Source organism: Lichenostomus cassidix, chromosome 27 (genome assembly GCF_008360975.1).
Source record: "Lichenostomus cassidix isolate B80296 chromosome 27, HeHo_3.0, whole genome shotgun sequence".
NCBI lineage: Eukaryota > Metazoa > Chordata > Aves > Passeriformes > Meliphagidae > Lichenostomus > Lichenostomus cassidix.
The window spans coordinates 1,707,815-1,726,698 of record NC_139507.1 but is presented as its reverse complement, the minus strand read 5'-3'; the positions used below and the strand labels follow the sequence as shown (position 1 = coordinate 1,726,698).

Genomic DNA, 18,884 nt, shown 5'->3' with positions numbered 1-18,884 from the left:
TGATCTGCTCTGAGACTGCTCTGTGCCAGCCCTGGAGGGAGCAGAAGTCAAAAAATAGGTGTAAAAACCAAAAGGGCAACAAAGTCAAGGTAAAGAAAGTGTGAGCACACGCTCCTCACTGTGGGGGAGTTACTCAGAGTAGATGGAAATGAGTGGCTCAGCTGCCCAACTCCAGCAGAGCCACACTCCAGAGCTGAGCACACAGGGCACATCTCACACCTCTGAGACCTCCATCCTTTGGAATTCAGCTCAGTTCAGCCTGTGGATGAGCCCAGCTAGGAACCCAAACCAGCAGCTTCACCCCTTACATAGCCAGGGAATTTATATTTGAGCTTAAGGATTCCCATATTCTTTGCAGCACCAGCCCATCTCCACTCTAGTTGCTTTTTACACATTGCCAAGAGTAAATACAGCAGATTTGTTACCTGAGGGACAATCCAGATCTGCTGCAGGATTAACCAGGAAAGCTCCTGGAGCAGGAAAACAGACAAATAGAGTACTGAACACCCAGAGAGGTTGTGCTACACATTTACCTGGTGGCCAAGTCAGGGGGTGTCTCACTGCCATTCCCAAATCTGCCCTCGAACTCACAGCCAAAGGAACTGAACAGGCTGTTCCTGGTGTGTTCAGATAAAAGTCAACAGGAAAAACAAGGCTCAGAGTCAGAGACTCACAACTCTGCAATGGCCTGTGCTCTTTTCCCTTCCCTCAGGCCTGCAAGGGCTGGATATATCCAACTCCTCAGGGCAGGGATTGTCACTCATGACTTGCATATTTTCATTCTCACTCATGACTTGCACATTTTTCAGATGCCCCAGTTCCCGTGGCTCCTAATTCCCTTTCAGAAGCTTTACCTGTCACTGGACAGGGCAGGACTGTGGGGTGTGACACACCTTGGGCACCAGGCACAGTGTACGGCGCATAGGACAAAAAGGTGATTGATTGATTGATTGATTGATTGATTGACTGGGGAAAAGAGATGCATCACTGGCACCATCACCCTGCATCACCCCCACAAAGTACCCCCCCTGTGAGGCCCCATGCTGCAGAGGGGTGACTTCACAGCCCTCAGCTGAGTTCCCATGGCTCACACAGTGTCACAGAGGCAATTCCATGTGTCCTGGAACAGCAAGGATAAAACATGGTTAAAATGCACCTGGAGTCTGACATCCAAGACTACAGACCTGGCAGGTGATGGATGTGAGCTCCCTTTGTTTGTAAACTGGCATTTCTGAGGCACAATTCTTGTATCAAAATGAGATTATTCAGCAGTGTCCATGAGTTCACAGCAGAAGAGGTTCCACCAGCTCCCAGGGAATGGCACTGGGAATCCCCCACTGCCAGCGTCCTTTTGCCTTGGTGCAGGGGCACAGCTGTCCCTGCTACATCTGGAGCCAGTCTCTGTTTGTGGCCTCCCTGGTCCCTTCATTCTCTCCAGGAGCCAGGGCACAAACCCTCAGTGTCCCAATGTCACCACCCCAATGCATTCCCAGGAGTGCACCTGAGGGATGGAGGAGGAGGATATTCCCAGAAGTGAGCACAAGTTTGGGCTTGAGGGATATTTGTGACTGCACCAGCATTTCTGCTGTCCCCACATTGCCCTCACTCTCTGTCCTCCTTCCTGACTCAATACCCAACAGAACCTCTGGTTTTCCCCCTCATGCAGGGGTTCTCCCCAGGCTGGAGCATCTCAACATCGAGGTTGGAGGAGCACAGCACGTGTTTGGTGCTCCCCTTTGCCCTCACCCCACAGCACAGAGGTGTCCCTGTCTCCCTGCTGCTCCCTTGGACTTCCCTCTTCCCTGGGGCTCCATCCCTACTGCTTGCAGCTGTACACCACCTCCTCCTGCATGCACTGCTGGCACTCCACGTAGCAGCACCACTGCACCTGGCAGTGGCATGAGAAGGTGACCAGGCGGCTCTGGGTGTTGTAGCCTCGCCCGCAGCACATGCTGTCGCAGTTACCCTCCCGGGAGCAGATCCTCCCCGCGGTGCCCAGGGAGTATTTGCTGGGCCGGCAGAAACTGGGGGAATCCTCCACGTACACCAGGTCAGTGGGGCGGGGCAGGGCGGGGTGCTTGGGGGAGTGGCCGTGTCGGTGGGGTCCTGCCAGCTCCGAGTGTCCCACGGCGTCGTTGGTGGTGCTGAAGACCTTGACGGCGTCGTCGTAGCGCAGCTTGAGGAGCCTCCCGATCTCGTGGAAAGGCGAGAGCTGCTTCCAGCATGTCCGCACAGCGCAGGAGCCTGACACGCCGTGGCACTTGCACGTGGTTTTCAGGCCGTTCTTCACCGCCTGATGAGGAAGAAGAGTGGTGGTTATTACCTGCCAGAACCTAGTGCTGGTAGAGGCAACGCCTCAGATCACAGACAGCTGCAAGTACTTCAGTTTTATTTGTATTATTTCTATTCTATGGAAGAAAAAATAGTAATTTTTACAAAAACCTGAAGCAGAGGGATGGCTACAGAGTTGACTGGTGAGCCAGAGAGTGGAAAGCTTGAGAGCAAACAGCTGAAAACCAAGTAAATTCTTACTAATTCTGTTTGTTACAGTAGGAGGAGTCAACCATAGAATTGAGTATCTCCAGCATGGTGGATTTCTTTTGGTATATTCAAATGAAGACAGTGCTCTAATTAAACAATCAGTTGGACTCATTAAATGGGAGGCAATGATAAGTCAGTAGCCTGTAACCTTCAGGTCAAAATGCTCAGCCTGATGGTGTCCCTGACCTAAACCTGTGACATGGCTCTTTCCATAGCAGACTCATAACTGATCTCGAGTGTTTCAGTCCCTAATCTGCTTCACACATCCCACCAGCTCTAGGCTCCAGCTGTTCTCAGAACCCCCTGTGGCCCTGGAATAACCCCTGCAGTCATTCATCCATAGAGTGTCACATCTGTCACTGCACTGAGTGTTCCTGTCACCACCCTGGGACCACTGGAGGATACAGGATGCTCCTCTGCCACTCAACAATCAGCTCCTCACACCAGAGCTCAGGAGACTTCCCAGGGACTCTCAGCATCTCACGACACACGGGTATGGTTTGTGAGCAGGGCAGGGAATGCTCCTGTCACACACAGGATGGGTTGGAAGACTTGCACTAAGTCCTGATCTCATCCCAAACCTGCCAGCGCAGCTCCTACCTTGATGCCCACGTTGGTGTTGTGGATGTCCACCTTGGCCCGCAGGTCTTTGCCAATCCTCTTCTGGCCCAGGAACTTTTTCAGGAACTTGGTGCTGTACTTGAGGTTGTCCCCACAGACTCCCCACTGCCAGGCCTTGCGGTTCTCCAGCCCCGGGGAGTCGTCGCAGGTGCAGCGCTCCATGCGCCCCGCGCTGCACGCTCTCGCCAGCGAGTGCGTCAGGGCGGCTGAGGACACGGCGAACAGGAAGGCAGTTTCCTTAAAACCTGCAGGGGAGAAGGATTGGGAGATGGGAGGAGCAGGAATGGTGAAAATAAGGTATTCAGCCACCTCACTGCCTGTCCATCAGCTAAACCCAAGCACAATAATTAGAATGCAAAAACACGAAACTCCTCCAGTGCTTCCACATCATCCCCAACATGGATTGAACTAAGTGGTGTAGGAACACCCCAGCCTCACCCCAGACTGGTTCAGTATGGACAGAAGACCACTTGTGGATCAAGGGAGGGGTGGCAACAGCCAAACAATCCTGGGAAAACACCCAGCTGCAAAGAGTGACAGCCACCAGCTCTGCTTGTCCTCAGCATGGAGCTGAGTGGTGCAATTAGAGATCACCACTGAAATCACGTGGCATAAAATCAGGAAATCTGTAGTAGAGACTGAAAAGGTGTCTTAAAATCCAACCTGTTATTTAAACGTTTTTAATTGGGACAGTAGTAGTATTTTCTATGGAAGGACCACATGTATGTGGACTGGGAAGGGTTCCATGTTGAAGGACATCTTGGCAAGAAGGAAAACACACACGTGTGGGTTTCCTGAATTCCCTGTAAATGATCTACTCCTGGTGACTGTGAGGTGTGTTCTGAAGCTGTTCTCCTCCCCAAAGCAGGATTCCCAGCTTGGCTACAATCCCTGAGGTCATGGTGTAACTATGACATTTTAACCAAGAAACTGTACTCAGTGGCTAAATGAAAATTCAGTGTGGAAACAGGAATGGGAATGTTGATACCCATGAGCTTCACAAAAGTTTCAGAAGCTCTGACTGACACAAACCTGATCCAACCCCCAATTTTGTTTGTTTGTTTGTTTGTTTATATTTACCTCCTCTCACATTCAGTCCTGGGGAAAATCTTAGTATTTCCTCCAGAGTTCATTTCTAGAAAAACACCTATTAATGGGAAATTGCTTAACAAGTCCACAATTTAGGAATTAGTGCAAGGAAGAGAGAGACAAGTGACTGATCAATAGCTCTGAATGCCGGAATGGGTAAGATCAACCAAAACAGAAAAAATTTGGTTTATGAAAGACAGAGCTCTTATACATTGCATGGAAGAAAACACAATGAAGCAAACAAATATTCCACATGGGAAAATTCTGAATTTCCTTCCACATCAGAAGGAAAATCTGTTTCTCCCAATAAAGGAGGAGAAAGACACAACCAGAGAGACTTGATCTAGACTTGCACAAAGCCCTGATTGGAGCAGGGGTTGGAAGTCACCCCTAGAATTCACCAAGTCCAACCTCAAATCTCTCCATCATTCTGTTCCCTCAAAGAATTCCCATCCAGCTGTAAAAATAGATCAGACCACTGAGTGCTGAGATCTGAGTGATGTCACCATAAACCTGACCAGAGAAAGGACAAAGAGCTCTCCTGACAGTTGCCAGCAAGAAGAATGAAAAATGTGACTAATCAGGAACATAATGGAGAGGCTTTGTTAGCAACTTCGATAGACTTCATAGGAGCCCTTTGGAATTGCAGGATTTTAAAGATCCATCAACAGCATAAAATATGGAAAACACCAGGAAAATATGGAGGAGATCAAGGAGATCAACCAGCGAACTGCTTCCTGCCTCACCATTTTGGGTGCTGTAACCACTGAGGCAATAATTTGCAATTAATCTCTCTGGCTGATGATCCTCTATAAAATTGTTCAGAGTAATATAAAAATAATGAAAGAATGTCACCAATCCCATCAAAATTTTTGGAAAAGCTGGTGTGGGACCTAGTCAGGGCAGCCTATGGATGGCAGCATGGTGTTCACACATTTTCAAGCAGTGTCTAATGCACCCCAAAAGAAATAAGAGAGGATAACAGATATCTGAGATCCTAAATTTGCTAAACCATTCCAGCAGCCAATCTCCAAATGCTTCCCAGATTCCCACCATCCCCTGTGACACACTGATCCCAGAAGTGAGGAGAGCATTCCGGAGGTCCTTTCCCATGCCATGAGGAGCCAGCAGGCCCCGTCGGCTCCACAGCCCCAGCTAAATCTGACTTTGTGGATCACCACACTGCTCCTGCTATTTCTGATGCTTTGGTTTCCCCATGTTTCCTGGCCAGTTTTCAGCCCACTGGAAATCAGAGGCCATTGCTGTGGTCAGGCCACTGCAGACAGCAGCAACTGCAGATACCCAGCGGACTTTGAAACGTCTCCTTCTCCTTCCCCACTTCCACCTCCTTCCAACAAAGCTTCACCATCACCAGGCTGCCAAATGCTTGTCTGAAAAGTCTAAGATGATTCCCTCTGCTTTGTCATGAGGAGTTGATCACCGTTTAATTGTTAATTCACAAACAAATGAGGGAAGTTAGAGCAGTTAAACGTGGGGCAGAGCAGCTGCTGGAGCTGGATTTTCAGGACACACCACGAAGGGCAGCAATCAGCTCCAAGGAGCACCATTTGGGATCTGAACAGAGGTTTCTCCTGGGATCTCTCCTCCCAGGGTGCCAACAGAGCTCCTGTCACCACAGGCAGTGGGGCCTGGAGACAATTCTGGGCTCTCAGGGCCCAGGTTGGGGATGAGTCTCTCCCTGACCCCACAGAGTGTGTTGGGAGGAACTCCAGTGAATCTGAAACTCCCAGAGCAAGGGGAACATCTGAGTGCAGATGGCTCTGCTGGGCAGTTTGGCTGCAAACATCCAGCACAGAGATAAAGGGCAGGATCTGCAGCAAACCAGCACCCTCTGGTAGGACCTTCCATGTGTCCAAGTCTTGCCCTGAGCTCTCCAGAAGGATTTCTTAGCTCGGCAGCCTATAAATACAGAAGGACTTTGGCTGTAATGGCACCACTGTTGTGTGCTGTGGTGTGCTCCAGACCACAGGGAAAATTGTAACAGGAGGTGTTTGGCCACGGGGTGACTCTGCCAAAGGAAAGATGCTCAGGGTCAGAGAATTTTCAGTGCTGTAGGGAAGGAGTGGGAGCATTTCAGAGCAGGTGGAAGAGGAATTTCTCTGAAAACAACAAAATCAACCAACCAACCAACCAAAGCTGTAGAAGTGTAGAAAGATTTAGGATGGAAGATTTAGATTAGTGACGAAAGATTTAGGATTTAGGTGGAAAGCTTTAGGATGGAAATCCCAATAGTTTCAATCCCAATGCTATTTAAAATTAGCGTTGATTTTCATCAAAGTTAATACTGGCTTCTTCAGACCCTTTTTAAAAAATATATTAAGTTGTTAAATATTATCAAAGGACTGAAACTCAAGGTCTTTAGAACAACCTCCTGCTCTGAGCAGGGCTAACTCCAAAGCCAGCTGCTCAGGGCTTTGCCCAACTGACTTCTCCAAACCTCCCATGATGGAAATTCCATGTCTGTGAGTCACCACTCCTCTGCTGAACCATTCCTGGATTCCTCAGGGCATTGGTGAAACCACTGCTGGAAAGTCAGAGTCCAACCAGCAGGAGGCAAAGAAATGGATTAAGGGATGGGAGGTTTGTAGAGTGCTCAGTTCTCAAGGAGGGTTTTGTGAGTGGCTGGCTCAGACCCCTTTGCTAAAAGTATTTATTTCCTCAGATCACTGAGTTGTCTGAGATCAAATCCTGCTTTACCCAACCTCCAGCAGCCCTCAGTTGCACACCCAGGACACCAAAAGGTCATCACTGCTTTACATGTTTTTATAAGGACACCAACTGCCCCTGTTTAACAAGGTGACTTGGAATCATCTAAAATCTAACTCTTTCCATGGATCTGTAAAGAAGTGGAGAAGGAATGCAGGAGGATTTTGCTAAATCATTCCAGATTCCAGATCACTGAGGAGTGAGAGCTGTTCTAAGTGACAATGGTCACAGGAAAGTTGCAGGTTATGCAGAAGGAGTTTCCCAGTTGTACCCAGAGGAGTACCAAGAACAACAAATGGTGCAGACTGGGAAAAAAAATCTGGCATTTCAAGAACCAAAATGCCTTTGGCTCATTTTTTGTTTGTTTGTTTGTTTGTTTGGCATCTTTTAGAAGCAGGAAAAGCACTGATGATCCAGATCAGCCATAGCAGTTTGTCAGCTGTGACTGCAAATTGAGTGTGGCTTTTCACCTGTTACAAAAATGCCCCATCTCAATGGGAAGGAACTTTTTCACTCTCTTGCACTCTTAAGACCATTAAGGACTGTTAAAAGTGTTCATTTTTCATAATGGTTTCTCTAGGCCCGTGGAGATATAAAATTATTTAAACATTTCTAAAACTCTCCATCACCACCTGGGTGACAGGGGAGAGTTGTCTGACCAACAATTTCCAAGGAATTTCCAAGAAATGTCACAAACAGATCAAAAGTGGCAGCTGAAAGCATTCATGTTCTCTGTGAAAGAAACAAACCCCTTTGCAAGCTAAAGGAAAATGAGAATTAAAATTGCTCCCAGCCAAGTGTCCTGTCACACAGGGGGTGCACACAGCATACTTGGCTGTATTAAATCATCATTTGATCCTCAAGATTGTGTAATAAGAGTTTTCAAACACTTATCCTCATCTGCCAAAACAGGTTTGAAATTACAGGTGATATTTTATTTTGTCAGGCAGGAGCCCATGGAAATGTTAAGGCATGCCACTGCCAGATAATTAAGTGTTTTCCAGCTATTTGAAGATGAGGATTATTCAATTGTCATTTTCAAGTTCTTTGAGGCTGATGAAGGTGCAGATGTCAGAAAGACACTCAAAATGATCACGAACAGCTCCTTCCACAGCCTGCTAAAAAATTCACAGTAGAGCCCTGAAATGAAGAAAATCTGGTCTTGGCTGGCTTAATAAAATATTAAGTTGATATTTAATATAATAAAAATTGATCATTTTAAAAAGAAACATTAAAAAGTTTCAATCCCAATGCTAATTAAAATTAGCATTGATTTTCATCAAAGTTAATATTGGCTTCTTCAGGCCCTTTTATAAAAAAACATTAAGTTGCTAAACATTATCAAAGGACTAAAACTCAATAAATCTGATGACTGAAATTTAGTAAATGCTAATAGAAGTTATTGAAGGGCTAAAACTCTGTAGCAGTCAGGCTTTGGTTGGATCAAGATAGGTTTGGCAAACCCTGGGAATTTTTATTAGGAAATAGTTTCAGTGTCCATCTTCATTGTATTTTTCTCAAGCATTGGAGGGATTTACTATGTTCTCTTCTACCTCAAGTCCAGAACTTATAGGACAATTTTTTCATCTAAACCATGCTGGGAAACAAAAAACAAAGTGGGTCTTCTGTCCACTCTGCCCAAATTTCTCCAAATTTATTTGTCAACATGCACCGAGATGTCTGCATGCTGATAAATAGCTTTTTCAAACAGTAAATAGGTTTAAATTTTGTATCTGGGAAAAGCAGAGGTTTACACACATGAAAATCCAAGGAACTAAAAGGATTTTTTTCATAAACTGTCCCCTGCCATGCAGCACTGACCCTGTTTTCCCAGAGCATCACCCCAGCCGAGGAGGGTGATCAGAGTAAGGAACTCTGCTCTCTGAGAAAAATCCACCAGCCAAGGGTGTGAACCTCTTTCCACTTCCCAAACCATGCTGGGAAGATGAGGACAAAGCTTATTTTGTGACAAAGAGGCCCAAAGTGCCCAGCTGTGTGGAACAGAGATCTCAGCACCCCTCTTTGCTGCCCTTCTTCACTTCACATCAGATTTAATTTGGGGCAACTAAACTGGGGGCGATTCAATTCCATCCCAGGGCCTGCAGTGAGCATTTCCCTGCACACCAACTACCTGTACCTCTCTTGAGCAGGCTGGGCCTTCCCTCCAGGCTGCAGTTCCAGCGCTCGCTGCGGAACTGGAACTGGCACTCCAGGATGCCCAGGCGGATGGCTTCCCGCAGAGTCTCCGCCAGCCCCGGCTCCCTCCGGCACAGCCGCTTCTGCTTGCGGGAGAGCTGCAGCAGCTCACACTGCTTCACGTGCCCCTTGCCCGGCCCAGAGCCCCCCGGGGGCCCCAGCGATGGGAAGTGGCTCAGAGCTTCTTTCCCGGTCAGGCTGGAAGGGAAGAAGCAGGAAAAGCAGTGAGTTGGGGAAGTCATCGCTGGGATCATTCGAGGTCGCCTTGGGCAGGAGCTCTGAGGCACCCTGAGGTGTTCCATGGCATGGGGTTGGCCTGGGTGGTGTTTAAAGGTCCATTCCAACCCACTCCAGTTTGGGATTCTAACTATTCCATGCCTGTGGTGATTCTAAGATCACAGGCATGGAAAAGGTGAAAAAGGGGAGGAGATTCAGGACAGGGCATTTTACCAGCTCGGAAGATTAATCAATACAGATTGATTCAGTCTGGTATCCCACTCCCGTGGCGTTAAACACACAATCTCTATGATGGTTTGGCGAAGACACTTTATTGCAAATATCCACGGTTTTTAAACTGTTAGTTTGTTATGAGTTTCCATACTTGTGAGGCACAACAAATGTGCTTAACTACTATAGACCACAATCGGAACAGGCATTAGATGTAACTAACCACAGCCCCACAGGGTGAGCACTTATTGGTTCTAATAATTCTTTTACAATATTGTAACTTGTTTATCACTGTTTAGCTGCATCATTCCCAGAATGCTTTTCTAGTTAGCCAAAGTAACAAAAGAGAGCAAAGATTTTATGAAGGCAGCAAGGTGCTCACTTTGCAAAACCTTTGTGCTCCACAAGACATTCCCAACACACACCAGGGTGAAATCCCAGACTGCGGGGATGAGGAGAAAAACTCATGTTGTATCACCAGCAGCCCTGTGGAAAGTTCTCTTGGCTCCATGGAGAGACCATGACAGAGCCCTGGCTCCTCTCAGTACTGCTGCTTGCTGTGTCTCAGCTCTGGGTGACTCCAAAAAGCAGCAGCCAGCTCCTCCCCAGAACCTTAGGAGAGATTTGTCCACATGCACTGAGATGTCTGCATGCTGATAAATAGCTTTTCCAAGCAGTAAATAGATTTAAATTTTGTATCTGGGAATAACAGAGGTTTGCATACACAAATATCCAAGGAACTAAATGGATTCCCAGGGTCTGAGAATCCACAGCCCTGGACACAGCTGGGAAAGGCCAGTGGGAGGACATTACCAATGACCACCTTCCTACAGCAAGCACGAGATTTTCTGGAAAACATATCCTTGCTGAAAAAAAATAAAGGAAAGGTCATTTAAAAATGTCCTGCCAAATGCAATGGCAATGCATTTATATGTTAATGCAATTCAGCTGAAAAATGTCACAAATATTGGAGACAAATGGTTTTGCTTTCCGTGGCAAGGCAATATTTTTCTTGCAAAACTCATCTTCCCTGACATCTTTAGGATTCTTGAAAACACAGGTAACTTTTTTTTTTTCTGATGCAGGATTTGGGGCTGCAAAGTGGGTGCAGCTCACCAGGACTGTGTCACCTGCTGCCCAAACCCAGACCCACAGAAAACCTCAACTCCCACCCCAAAAAATGCCAAAACCAGACAGATCAATAGAAATATTCTGGAACCTTTGTTCTTGGGCACTTCTCCTTCATGATGGAGGATGCAAGTCAAGCACTGCAGCTGTGATTTTAGTCCCCCCTCCTGCCAGTCTCCATCCCCATTTTAGTGTCCTCCATCCCAGCTAAACCATCATTCATCCCTTGTCAGGTATTCAAACAGCAGCAGTGGCTTCACTGACTCTTTAGAGCAATTCTCTCCTTCCTAGGAAAGGTGTGATGAGCTCTGAGCTCTTCCCTTTCCCAAGGGCCTTCAGCAGCAGCAGGAGCTCAGTGCAGAGACTCTGTGCCTCTGACTCCAGAGCAGTCCCAGAGTGTGACCTCAACTGGGAAAAACCAGCAAATTTCAAGATAACTGCTAAGTGTTTGTTCTTGCCATCACACTTCCTTATCCCAAGGATATTGGCCAAAAATCCATGAATCCTTTCTCCTGGGGAACAGAGAGAGCAGGCAGTGCTTTGGTCCAGGGGCAAACAGCAAAGCTAGAGCCATAGGGTGAACCCTGAAGTCAGAAATTCAGCCCTGGAGCAAACACAGTTTTACCAAAGGCTGTTGAGCTCCTCCAGGTTTCTTGGGGGGTTTGGTGCATTTCAAGTGGCAGCTCTAAAGCCAAGAGTAAACTGTGAAGCTCTTCTGTAGCTCAGGGGTGTCTGACTCACAGCAAGGTGCTGACTCAATAAAGAAAATGTGGTGCAAAGGTATTGCTCAAAACTGGGTGAGTGTGAAAGGGAGAAAAGGTGGCAAATGGATCTTCAAGGTTTACAAGAGATGTGATGGATGACACGACCAGGGAAGAGCTGTCCTGGGCAAGCTCAGAGAAACTCTAACACCAGAGCAGAATTGGTGGGCAAAGGTTAAATACAGAGCAGTGGAGAAGAGTCAACACAACTTGTGTGGGAGGTGGTAAAGCCTCTTGAACCTGAAGGAGTCACTGAACACACTGTCTGCTTGGACATGTGCAGCTGACAGATTTCCAACAGAGCTTGGGTAAGAACACAGATAGGCTGCATGCCTTCCACAATTCCCACCAGGAGAAAAAGTAATAGTGGGAGCTGTGGAAAAAGGAATACAGGGCTGGGAAAGCAGGAGGGACCTGCAAGTGAGTAAAGATTATTCCAACCTCTAGTATGCAAGAACCAGGGGGGATTATGATAATTTATTAATTGACAGACTTCAAATAAATGAGGCTGTAGTTAAACTTGCAGCCCTTCTCAGTGCAGTGCACAAGGAATGCTAAAGTATCCATGTATTTTTATAAAGCATGGAGGAAAAAGTCATAAGGGACCATTAAACACAAAAATTCTTTACTACAGTAAATTCTGGATTTGTGACATCCAGTATTGCCACAGGAAATTCTGGATTCCAGACTGCCAGAAGCTGGAAAAGATTCTGTGCCACCCTACTCCTGCTGAGGCTTTTGCTCTCACATTTATTATTACCCAGTGCTGATGAAGGTGGTGAAGCCACACAAACCTTTGGCCTGAGTTCTACAACCCTGGACAGGGATTATCTCAAGGAAGTCCTTTGGCCCACCAGTGGCCACTGAAATTTGGGAGAAGGTGGCACTGCCATTCTCCAGGCTCTGAAGGATGTTGGGTGCTGATATTTGTGGGAAACCCAGACAGGATCATGAAAGGCACCATGAAAACCTTTGAAGAATTTGATTCCATTTCCAGAGCAATCTCAATAGTGCACAGCAAATACAGCCTGGGACCACACACAGAGATACTGAGCCTAATTCATCCTTTACACCATTCAAAGCAAAAGCTTCGTGGCAAAAACACTTCCTAAAACTGGATCCAGCAACACTTTAAATTCTGAAAGAGGTAATGCAGCATCCTACACAGATAGGTGGTTGCACAGGCAAACTTACTTAATATTTATTATTATTATTATTATTATTGTTGTTGTTGTTGTTGTTGTTGTTGTTGAATTTCTGAAGTTGCAACACACAAAGTAACTTGGTTTTCCTCTAGAAATGGAGGTCAGAAATAACCAGATGGATAGAACACAGTTAATGAAATAAGCAGTAAATTGGTTAATCCAAGTGACTAAAGCTCCCTAGAACACATTTTTCTGTGACAGTCTCACTTGTTCAAACTCTCACACTTGTCACCTGAGGCAGGGCAATGTCAGCAGGAAATAATGATAGAAATTATAGAAATTATGTAAATTATATCAATAATTCCAGTGCTGTGCTTGAGGCTGCCAGGATCAGGAGTCACACGGTCAGTGCACAGATTCAGCTCCCAAAACTCGTCTCTCACACAACTTTCAATTTAGACAAGCAGGCAGAGGAATTCAAGGAGGTGCCCAAGGCCATGCAGGTGACAGTGGCACAGCAAGCCACTCTGAGCCACAACAGCCACACTGAGCTTCCCCTGGGAATGGAGGCTTTGCAGGCTCCAACCACAACTGTGTTTTATCAGGGCAGAGCCAACACAGGACCAGATCAAGATCAGAGTATGCAAACATTCGTACGAGATTAAATATAAAATATGCAGATATTTGCAGTCAGGCAAACTGCATCGTTTGAGATGATTTAGAGTTTATTATCTACAGATCATACAGCAAAGAAAGTGAACTCTTTGAATTAATGCACACCTGCTCGCAATCTGAGAGAACAATAAGGATCTCCAACTTTATTTCTCTCTCCTTTTCTGTCTAAGCACTTTGCTAAATTCATCTATTTCCTTTAATCTCCTTCCAGCCACATTCCAGCTGCTTAAGAGACTTTTAATGAGAGCCTGTTCCTGTGCAATGCCCAATGTCCTCTGGATCTGAAAGGTCTTAAAAACCAGTAAAAATATGCCTTTCCTACCTCTCCCAAGTAAGGAGAAAAATCAAAGCAGCCCACAACAGGACTCCATATCTGATTTCAGGGGCCTTTCATGTTCCACAGGAATATCTACACCCCACAGAGAGCTGCAAGAAGCCTTCAGGAAAGGCTGAGAGAATGTGGGACACGACAGATTGAACCAAGGTCCCCAGCTCTGCTCTGTCCCTGGCAGCTCTGTGAAACAGAGTTTTCATCCTTTCAGAAAAAGCACAATTTAATCCTCCCCATTTGTCCCTGGGTGACAGGATGGCCTCTGAATGCTGTGACTTCTCAGGATGGTTCCTGTGCTTTGTATCCCCACTGCCTGTGAAGGAGGTGGCAGAAATCCCCAAAGCATCTGAACTATAAATCTCAATAATCAATATTGAGATTTAACAGTTGATATCAAAGGTTTTTACTTTCCTCCATCAGAGCTATCATTTCAGCCCCTCAGGCAGGTCTCTCTATACCTGTTATCCTCCAGGCTTTCTATCAGGTTTCTGCTCCTCACAAAAAGAAAAAGCTTGAATTAAAACCTCAGCTGAGTTCACAGGACGTTGTGAGTCAGAATCCTTTGAGATGGATTGTTTGCTGTTTGCTGCAAACCCTGCCTGGGAGCAGTAACAGATGATGTGTCCAGATCCAGACTCATTTTTTTTAAAGAATTCTCCTGAAGCTCCACAGAGAACAGGATAGGAAATTCCTGCATCAGAAGAGCTGCCAGTTTGGGAGGAGAGGGAGTAACCTGGGTCAGGCTCCTGCCCAGGGCTCTCCATCCTCACCTGCTCTGGGCTCCCCCAGTCTGGACATCCTTGGTGTGACTCCTTCCACCTCCCAGCTCAGCCCCATGAAATATCTCCCTGTGGATCCCAATTCCAGGGCAGTTCCAGGGCAGCACCAGGGCAGTCATTTCAGGGGAGAGCAGATTTTCAGTCTCCCTCTGCACTGCCCACATTCCCCAGAGCATTCCTGACATGGAACACTCAGCACCCGGCGGGATGAGCTTTTAGAAACTGCGATACACTGAGATAGTGACTAAAGAGAGTCTGGGAGCTGAAAAGAATCAAAAAGCATCCCTGAGAAGCCTTTCCCTCTGCAATGCATCTGCAGCCCCACAGCCCCTCTGCTGTGTCACTACAGACTCCATCCTCAGTCTTCCCAAATCTCAGCTGAAAGTTTCCTTTCCTCTCCATTTTCGCTTTTTCTCTCCTTTTTTTAATACCCCACTATTCTGTGTGACCAGCAATGACAAAAACAATGCTGTAACAAAGCCTCCTGAAAGAGGGTTTGTCCTTTGAGGAACAATGATGCAGCCTGTAAATAATATCAGCATGTAAAAATATCATGTAAAAGTTATCAGCTCAACAGGAAGAGAAATATCCAGAGAAACCTTTCCAGGAGGACTCAGAACTGGACAGCAGAGTCACCATTTGAGGTGCATTTGGTCCATTAGATTTATCAGGGAAATGGTGCAATAAAAAATTACCAAGGAAAATGTTGGAATGTAGGTGACTGGGCTAATAGGATGGAAACCAAGGCTTGGTGGACATCTAGAAGGACACAGGGGATGTGAGGGCAACCTCTTAAGGATGCTCCTATTTACTTTAAGGTATCATTTGACACATTATGCTGTTTTCAAAACTATGCAAGCCCCAGCTTCAATAGCCCTGCAAGTCACATGGTGTTTTCATTCTCTAACAGCCAAAAAAAAATCCTTCCATCAGGAAGTGAGCAAAAACTGTGCCACTGGCTTTGCTAGGAGCAGAAGCAGCACTGAGTACAGAGGGCACAGCTAGGGCTGAATCCAGAGGGGCTGGTAGCACGTCCTGTGAGACCCCAGGCAGCCTGTGCACCACCACAGCTATTCCAGGATGAAAAGCTGCCCAGGGAGCAGGGCCAGCCTGGCCCATGGGTCAGACACGTCCCAGCCTGTTCCTTGGAGAAGGCTTTGATCAGGTTTGGTGCTTCCACCTACCCACCAGCCTCCTGCCTGAGGTGGGTCTGCTCTGGATTCTGCCCTGGGAGCAGCTTTTTGCCCTCCAGCACATCCTAAATGCCTTTTCGCCTTGTGAAACATGAACAAGGAGACAACGGGAGGCTGAGAGCTTTTAATGACGTCTGGAGGCATTCCCACCACCTGAGGAGCTGAAAATCCTGAGAGGAAAAGCATGGGAAGGAGGGAATACTTTACAGGAGGCTGCAGGGTGGGGGAGGACTGAAGCAAAGGTGGAAGCCAAAGCAGCACAGAGGGAGGCAGGAGGTTTGCACTGGCTGGACACTGCTGGATTCCCAGATTCCTGGATTTCTGCACCCAGAGAGCCAGGCAAGCCCAACACAAGCCCAGCAACAGCCAGGCCACGTTTCACACAGAAAAAGCAGGTTTGAATTTACCCTCTGTGGACTCTGCACTGGGAGTTCAGGATCTGCTCAAGCACAGCCAGAGCACTGGCAGCAGTGAGCCAACAGCTCCATGTACTGGGAATGGGCTTGGAGCTCTGCTGGAGAGGGCTTGGAGTGACCTGGGATGGTGGGAGGTGTCCCTGCCCATTGCAGGGGGTGGGACTGGGTGACCTCTAAAGGTTCCTTCCAACCCAACCCATTCTAAGTTTCTCAGAATTTATCCACTGTAATTCTGTGTTCACTCTGGCAAAACTTTGTTTTCTATATTTAAAGGTGATCTGCATATTTCCCAGGCCCTTGGACCATTTTTGCTGGACTATCCCATACACTTCATGCTTTACCTTTGTCCTGATGGAATCAAACTTGGCATTTCCTTCACCCTTTGAACCAACAATGCTTCACCTTTGCCACATCCACAGCAGAAAGGGCTCAGGTGTTCTCTCTGCACATTGCCACCCAAAAGCCTCCTTCACTTTTTCATACATCTTTCCAGGTTTTCTCCATTAAATGTTTGGGAAGCCAAGATCTGGCTCCTGTGCCTCAGTGTCTCCTATTTGGCTAATCTTAGAAGCAAACCACTGAGCCAGGGTCCCCAGTCCCTCCAATTCAGGAATAATTTAGGTGTGAGATCACTTTTCTCCCAAAACAGGCCACATCAGACATTCACTTCTAAAATATTCCCATTCCTCTAGAGTCTATCAACTCAGTTTTGTATCTGAAAGCACCATGTGTCCCACTACTCATCACCACCAAAATCACTGAGTTCTTAGACTTGGGTTTCTTCTTTTGATTTTTAGATGAAGAGGTGAGAATATGCAGGACACTCCTGAGTCAAACCACTCAAGGGAAAAATCCACACTGAAAAGTGAACCTACAGCCTCAGCTCCTGAGCTGTGCATGGTCAAGAGGCAGCACACACTGATTTCATGTGCCCAGAAAGCTGCTTATACCAAACAGATCATTGACACAGAGCAAAGAATCCCTCAGGTTGCTCTAACAGAGTCCAGCTTGACCAGTGGTCAGTGATAGCTTTGTGCTGTTGTCAGGAAGGGCAGCACAGATCCATTTCCCTTCTCTGGCACAGCCACATGAACATCCCTGTGGCTGGAAAGCCAAACTCTCCCTGTAGCCCAACCCCTCATGGAGTGAGTGCTGGCACAGGCTCTGAGTGACCAAGAAAGGGGAGTCCCTCCCGAGCAGGGGCTTAGGTGTGAATTAGGCTGAATGATACAATTAATAAATTTCAAATCCAGATGAATTAAGGCAGCCTTGCAGCAGAAATGAAACACCAGTCATGTCCTAGGTGAGAAGTGCCACCAAGCCAGCAGCCACTTCCCAGCAAACGTAGGAAGAAGGGTCTGGCATGTGGTGGGAGGATCAGAGGAGAGGGAACAAGACCTCCACGTGTGTAAAGCAGCACAGAGCAGTCCTGAGTGCTACAATCACTGAGTTACTAATGCTCGTGGCTCTTCTACCCTCACTGAGACGTGCACAACAGCTCTGCTTATCAGAAGGGTCTGGAAATCCTGCCCGAGCTGCAGCTCCCACAGAAAACAAGACAGAAAACCCCAGAACACTCTGCATGCAGGATTCTGCATGCACCCGACCTGTTATAACCCCATCTTTGCCTTTATCCCAAGCAAACTAAAACGCGAGGGGAAGGCACACAGCCAGGGACAGCTGTGCCCAAGGGATCCTGGCTCTCCAGTGTCCCCAGGCTGGGGCAGCAGCTCTGCCTCCCTGTGCCCAAGCACACCCTCTGCTCTGGGCAGGCTTTAAGCCGCGCACCCCGCAGCACCTTCATGTTCCCCATCCCCGTCTGGCTTCCTGTGCCAGCCCCATGCTCGCACCTTGTTCCTCCAGGGAAGCAGGGAGGGATCAATGCCAACCATTCCTGGGGCTGATTCGCACCCTGAGCAGACCTGCGGCACACTTCAGGGCTATCATCCAGTTTTCCTCCCTCTTGCTCCCAGCTAACAGAATCTCCTACCCATTTCCACATCCCACTCTCGATTGTTCCTCCCCTGCTCCCCTCTGTCCGGGCTCGCCGGGAGCACAGGGTGCTCCAGCCACCCCCGCACCCTGTGTCCCTTTCCCTCAGCCCCTGTCCCCACAGCCCCGCCGCGACGGGCCGGGACAGCGCAGGGGATGCTCGGGGGATGCTCCGGGCGCTGCAGGTGCGCGGCCCGGCCGGGATCCCCTCGCAGCGACAAGGACGTGCCCGGGGACCGAAGAGCCCCGCGGAGCCCCTCACCCATCCGCAGAGCATCCGCGGAGAGCTGCGCTCCACGGTCCGGCGCTGCCCGCGGACACTCCGCGCTCCCTCCGGCTCCCGGAGCTGTCCCGAAGGACGCTCCTGCTCCTCCCCGGCTCCTCACGGACACTCGCGCTGCCACCGGCGCTGTCCCCCGGACACCCCGAGCTGCCAAACGGACACTCCGTGCCCCCCGCCCCGGGTCCCGCCGCTGTCCCACGGACCCTCGCTGTCCCCCCAGCTCCCAGCGCGAAGGCGGTGCGATCCCCGCGGGCGGTGCTGACCCGAAGTAGGCGGCGGCGGGCGGCGGCGGCAGGAGGAGGAGGAGGAGGAGGATGCGGCTGAGTTTGGCGGCGGAGCGCATGGTGCGGGCGGTGCTGATCCCAGCTCGCTGCGGGCCGCCCGGCGCCGCGGCTCTTTAAGCGGGAGGCGGGGCGGCTCTGTCCCGTCCCGTCCCGTCCCACCGCCGCCGGGCACCCCCGGGGCTCCCTGGGGACCCGCTACCCCCCCAGCCCTCGGGGACGCCGCGCCGGGTCTCTCCATCCCCGCCGGGTCCCTCTGTTCCCCCAGAGTCCCTCTGT

General features: G+C 48.5%; 1 protein-coding gene across 1 annotated transcript; it reads right to left on the bottom strand.

Moving 5' to 3' along the window:
• Positions 1–1,752: 1,752 nt before the first annotated feature.
• On the bottom strand, positions 1,753–18,667 carry WNT9B (Wnt family member 9B). The gene is made up of 4 exons (XM_085083386.1): positions 18,588–18,667; positions 9,116–9,372; positions 3,142–3,407; positions 1,753–2,293 (listed from the first exon to the last, which is right to left on the bottom strand). The coding sequence occupies exons 1-4, from the start codon at positions 18,665–18,667 to the stop codon at positions 1,817–1,819; spliced, it is 1,080 nt and encodes a 359-aa protein (XP_084939512.1). The 3' UTR covers positions 1,753–1,816.
• Positions 18,668–18,884: the final 217 nt, after the last annotated feature.

Excerpts from the sequence above, each read along its gene's own strand:
- WNT9B (XM_085083386.1), bottom strand. The coding sequence starts at position 18,667 with ATGCGCTCCGCCGCCAAACTCAGCCGCATCCTCCTCCTCCTCCTCCTC. Across the intron at positions 3,408-9,115 it reads GCCCAGCCTGCTCAAGAGAG|GTTTTAAGGAAACTGCCTTC; the intron begins GTACAGGTAGTT and ends TCTCCCCTGCAG. Across the intron at positions 2,294-3,141 it reads ACACCAACGTGGGCATCAAG|GCGGTGAAGAACGGCCTGAA; the intron begins GTAGGAGCTGCG and ends CTTCCTCATCAG.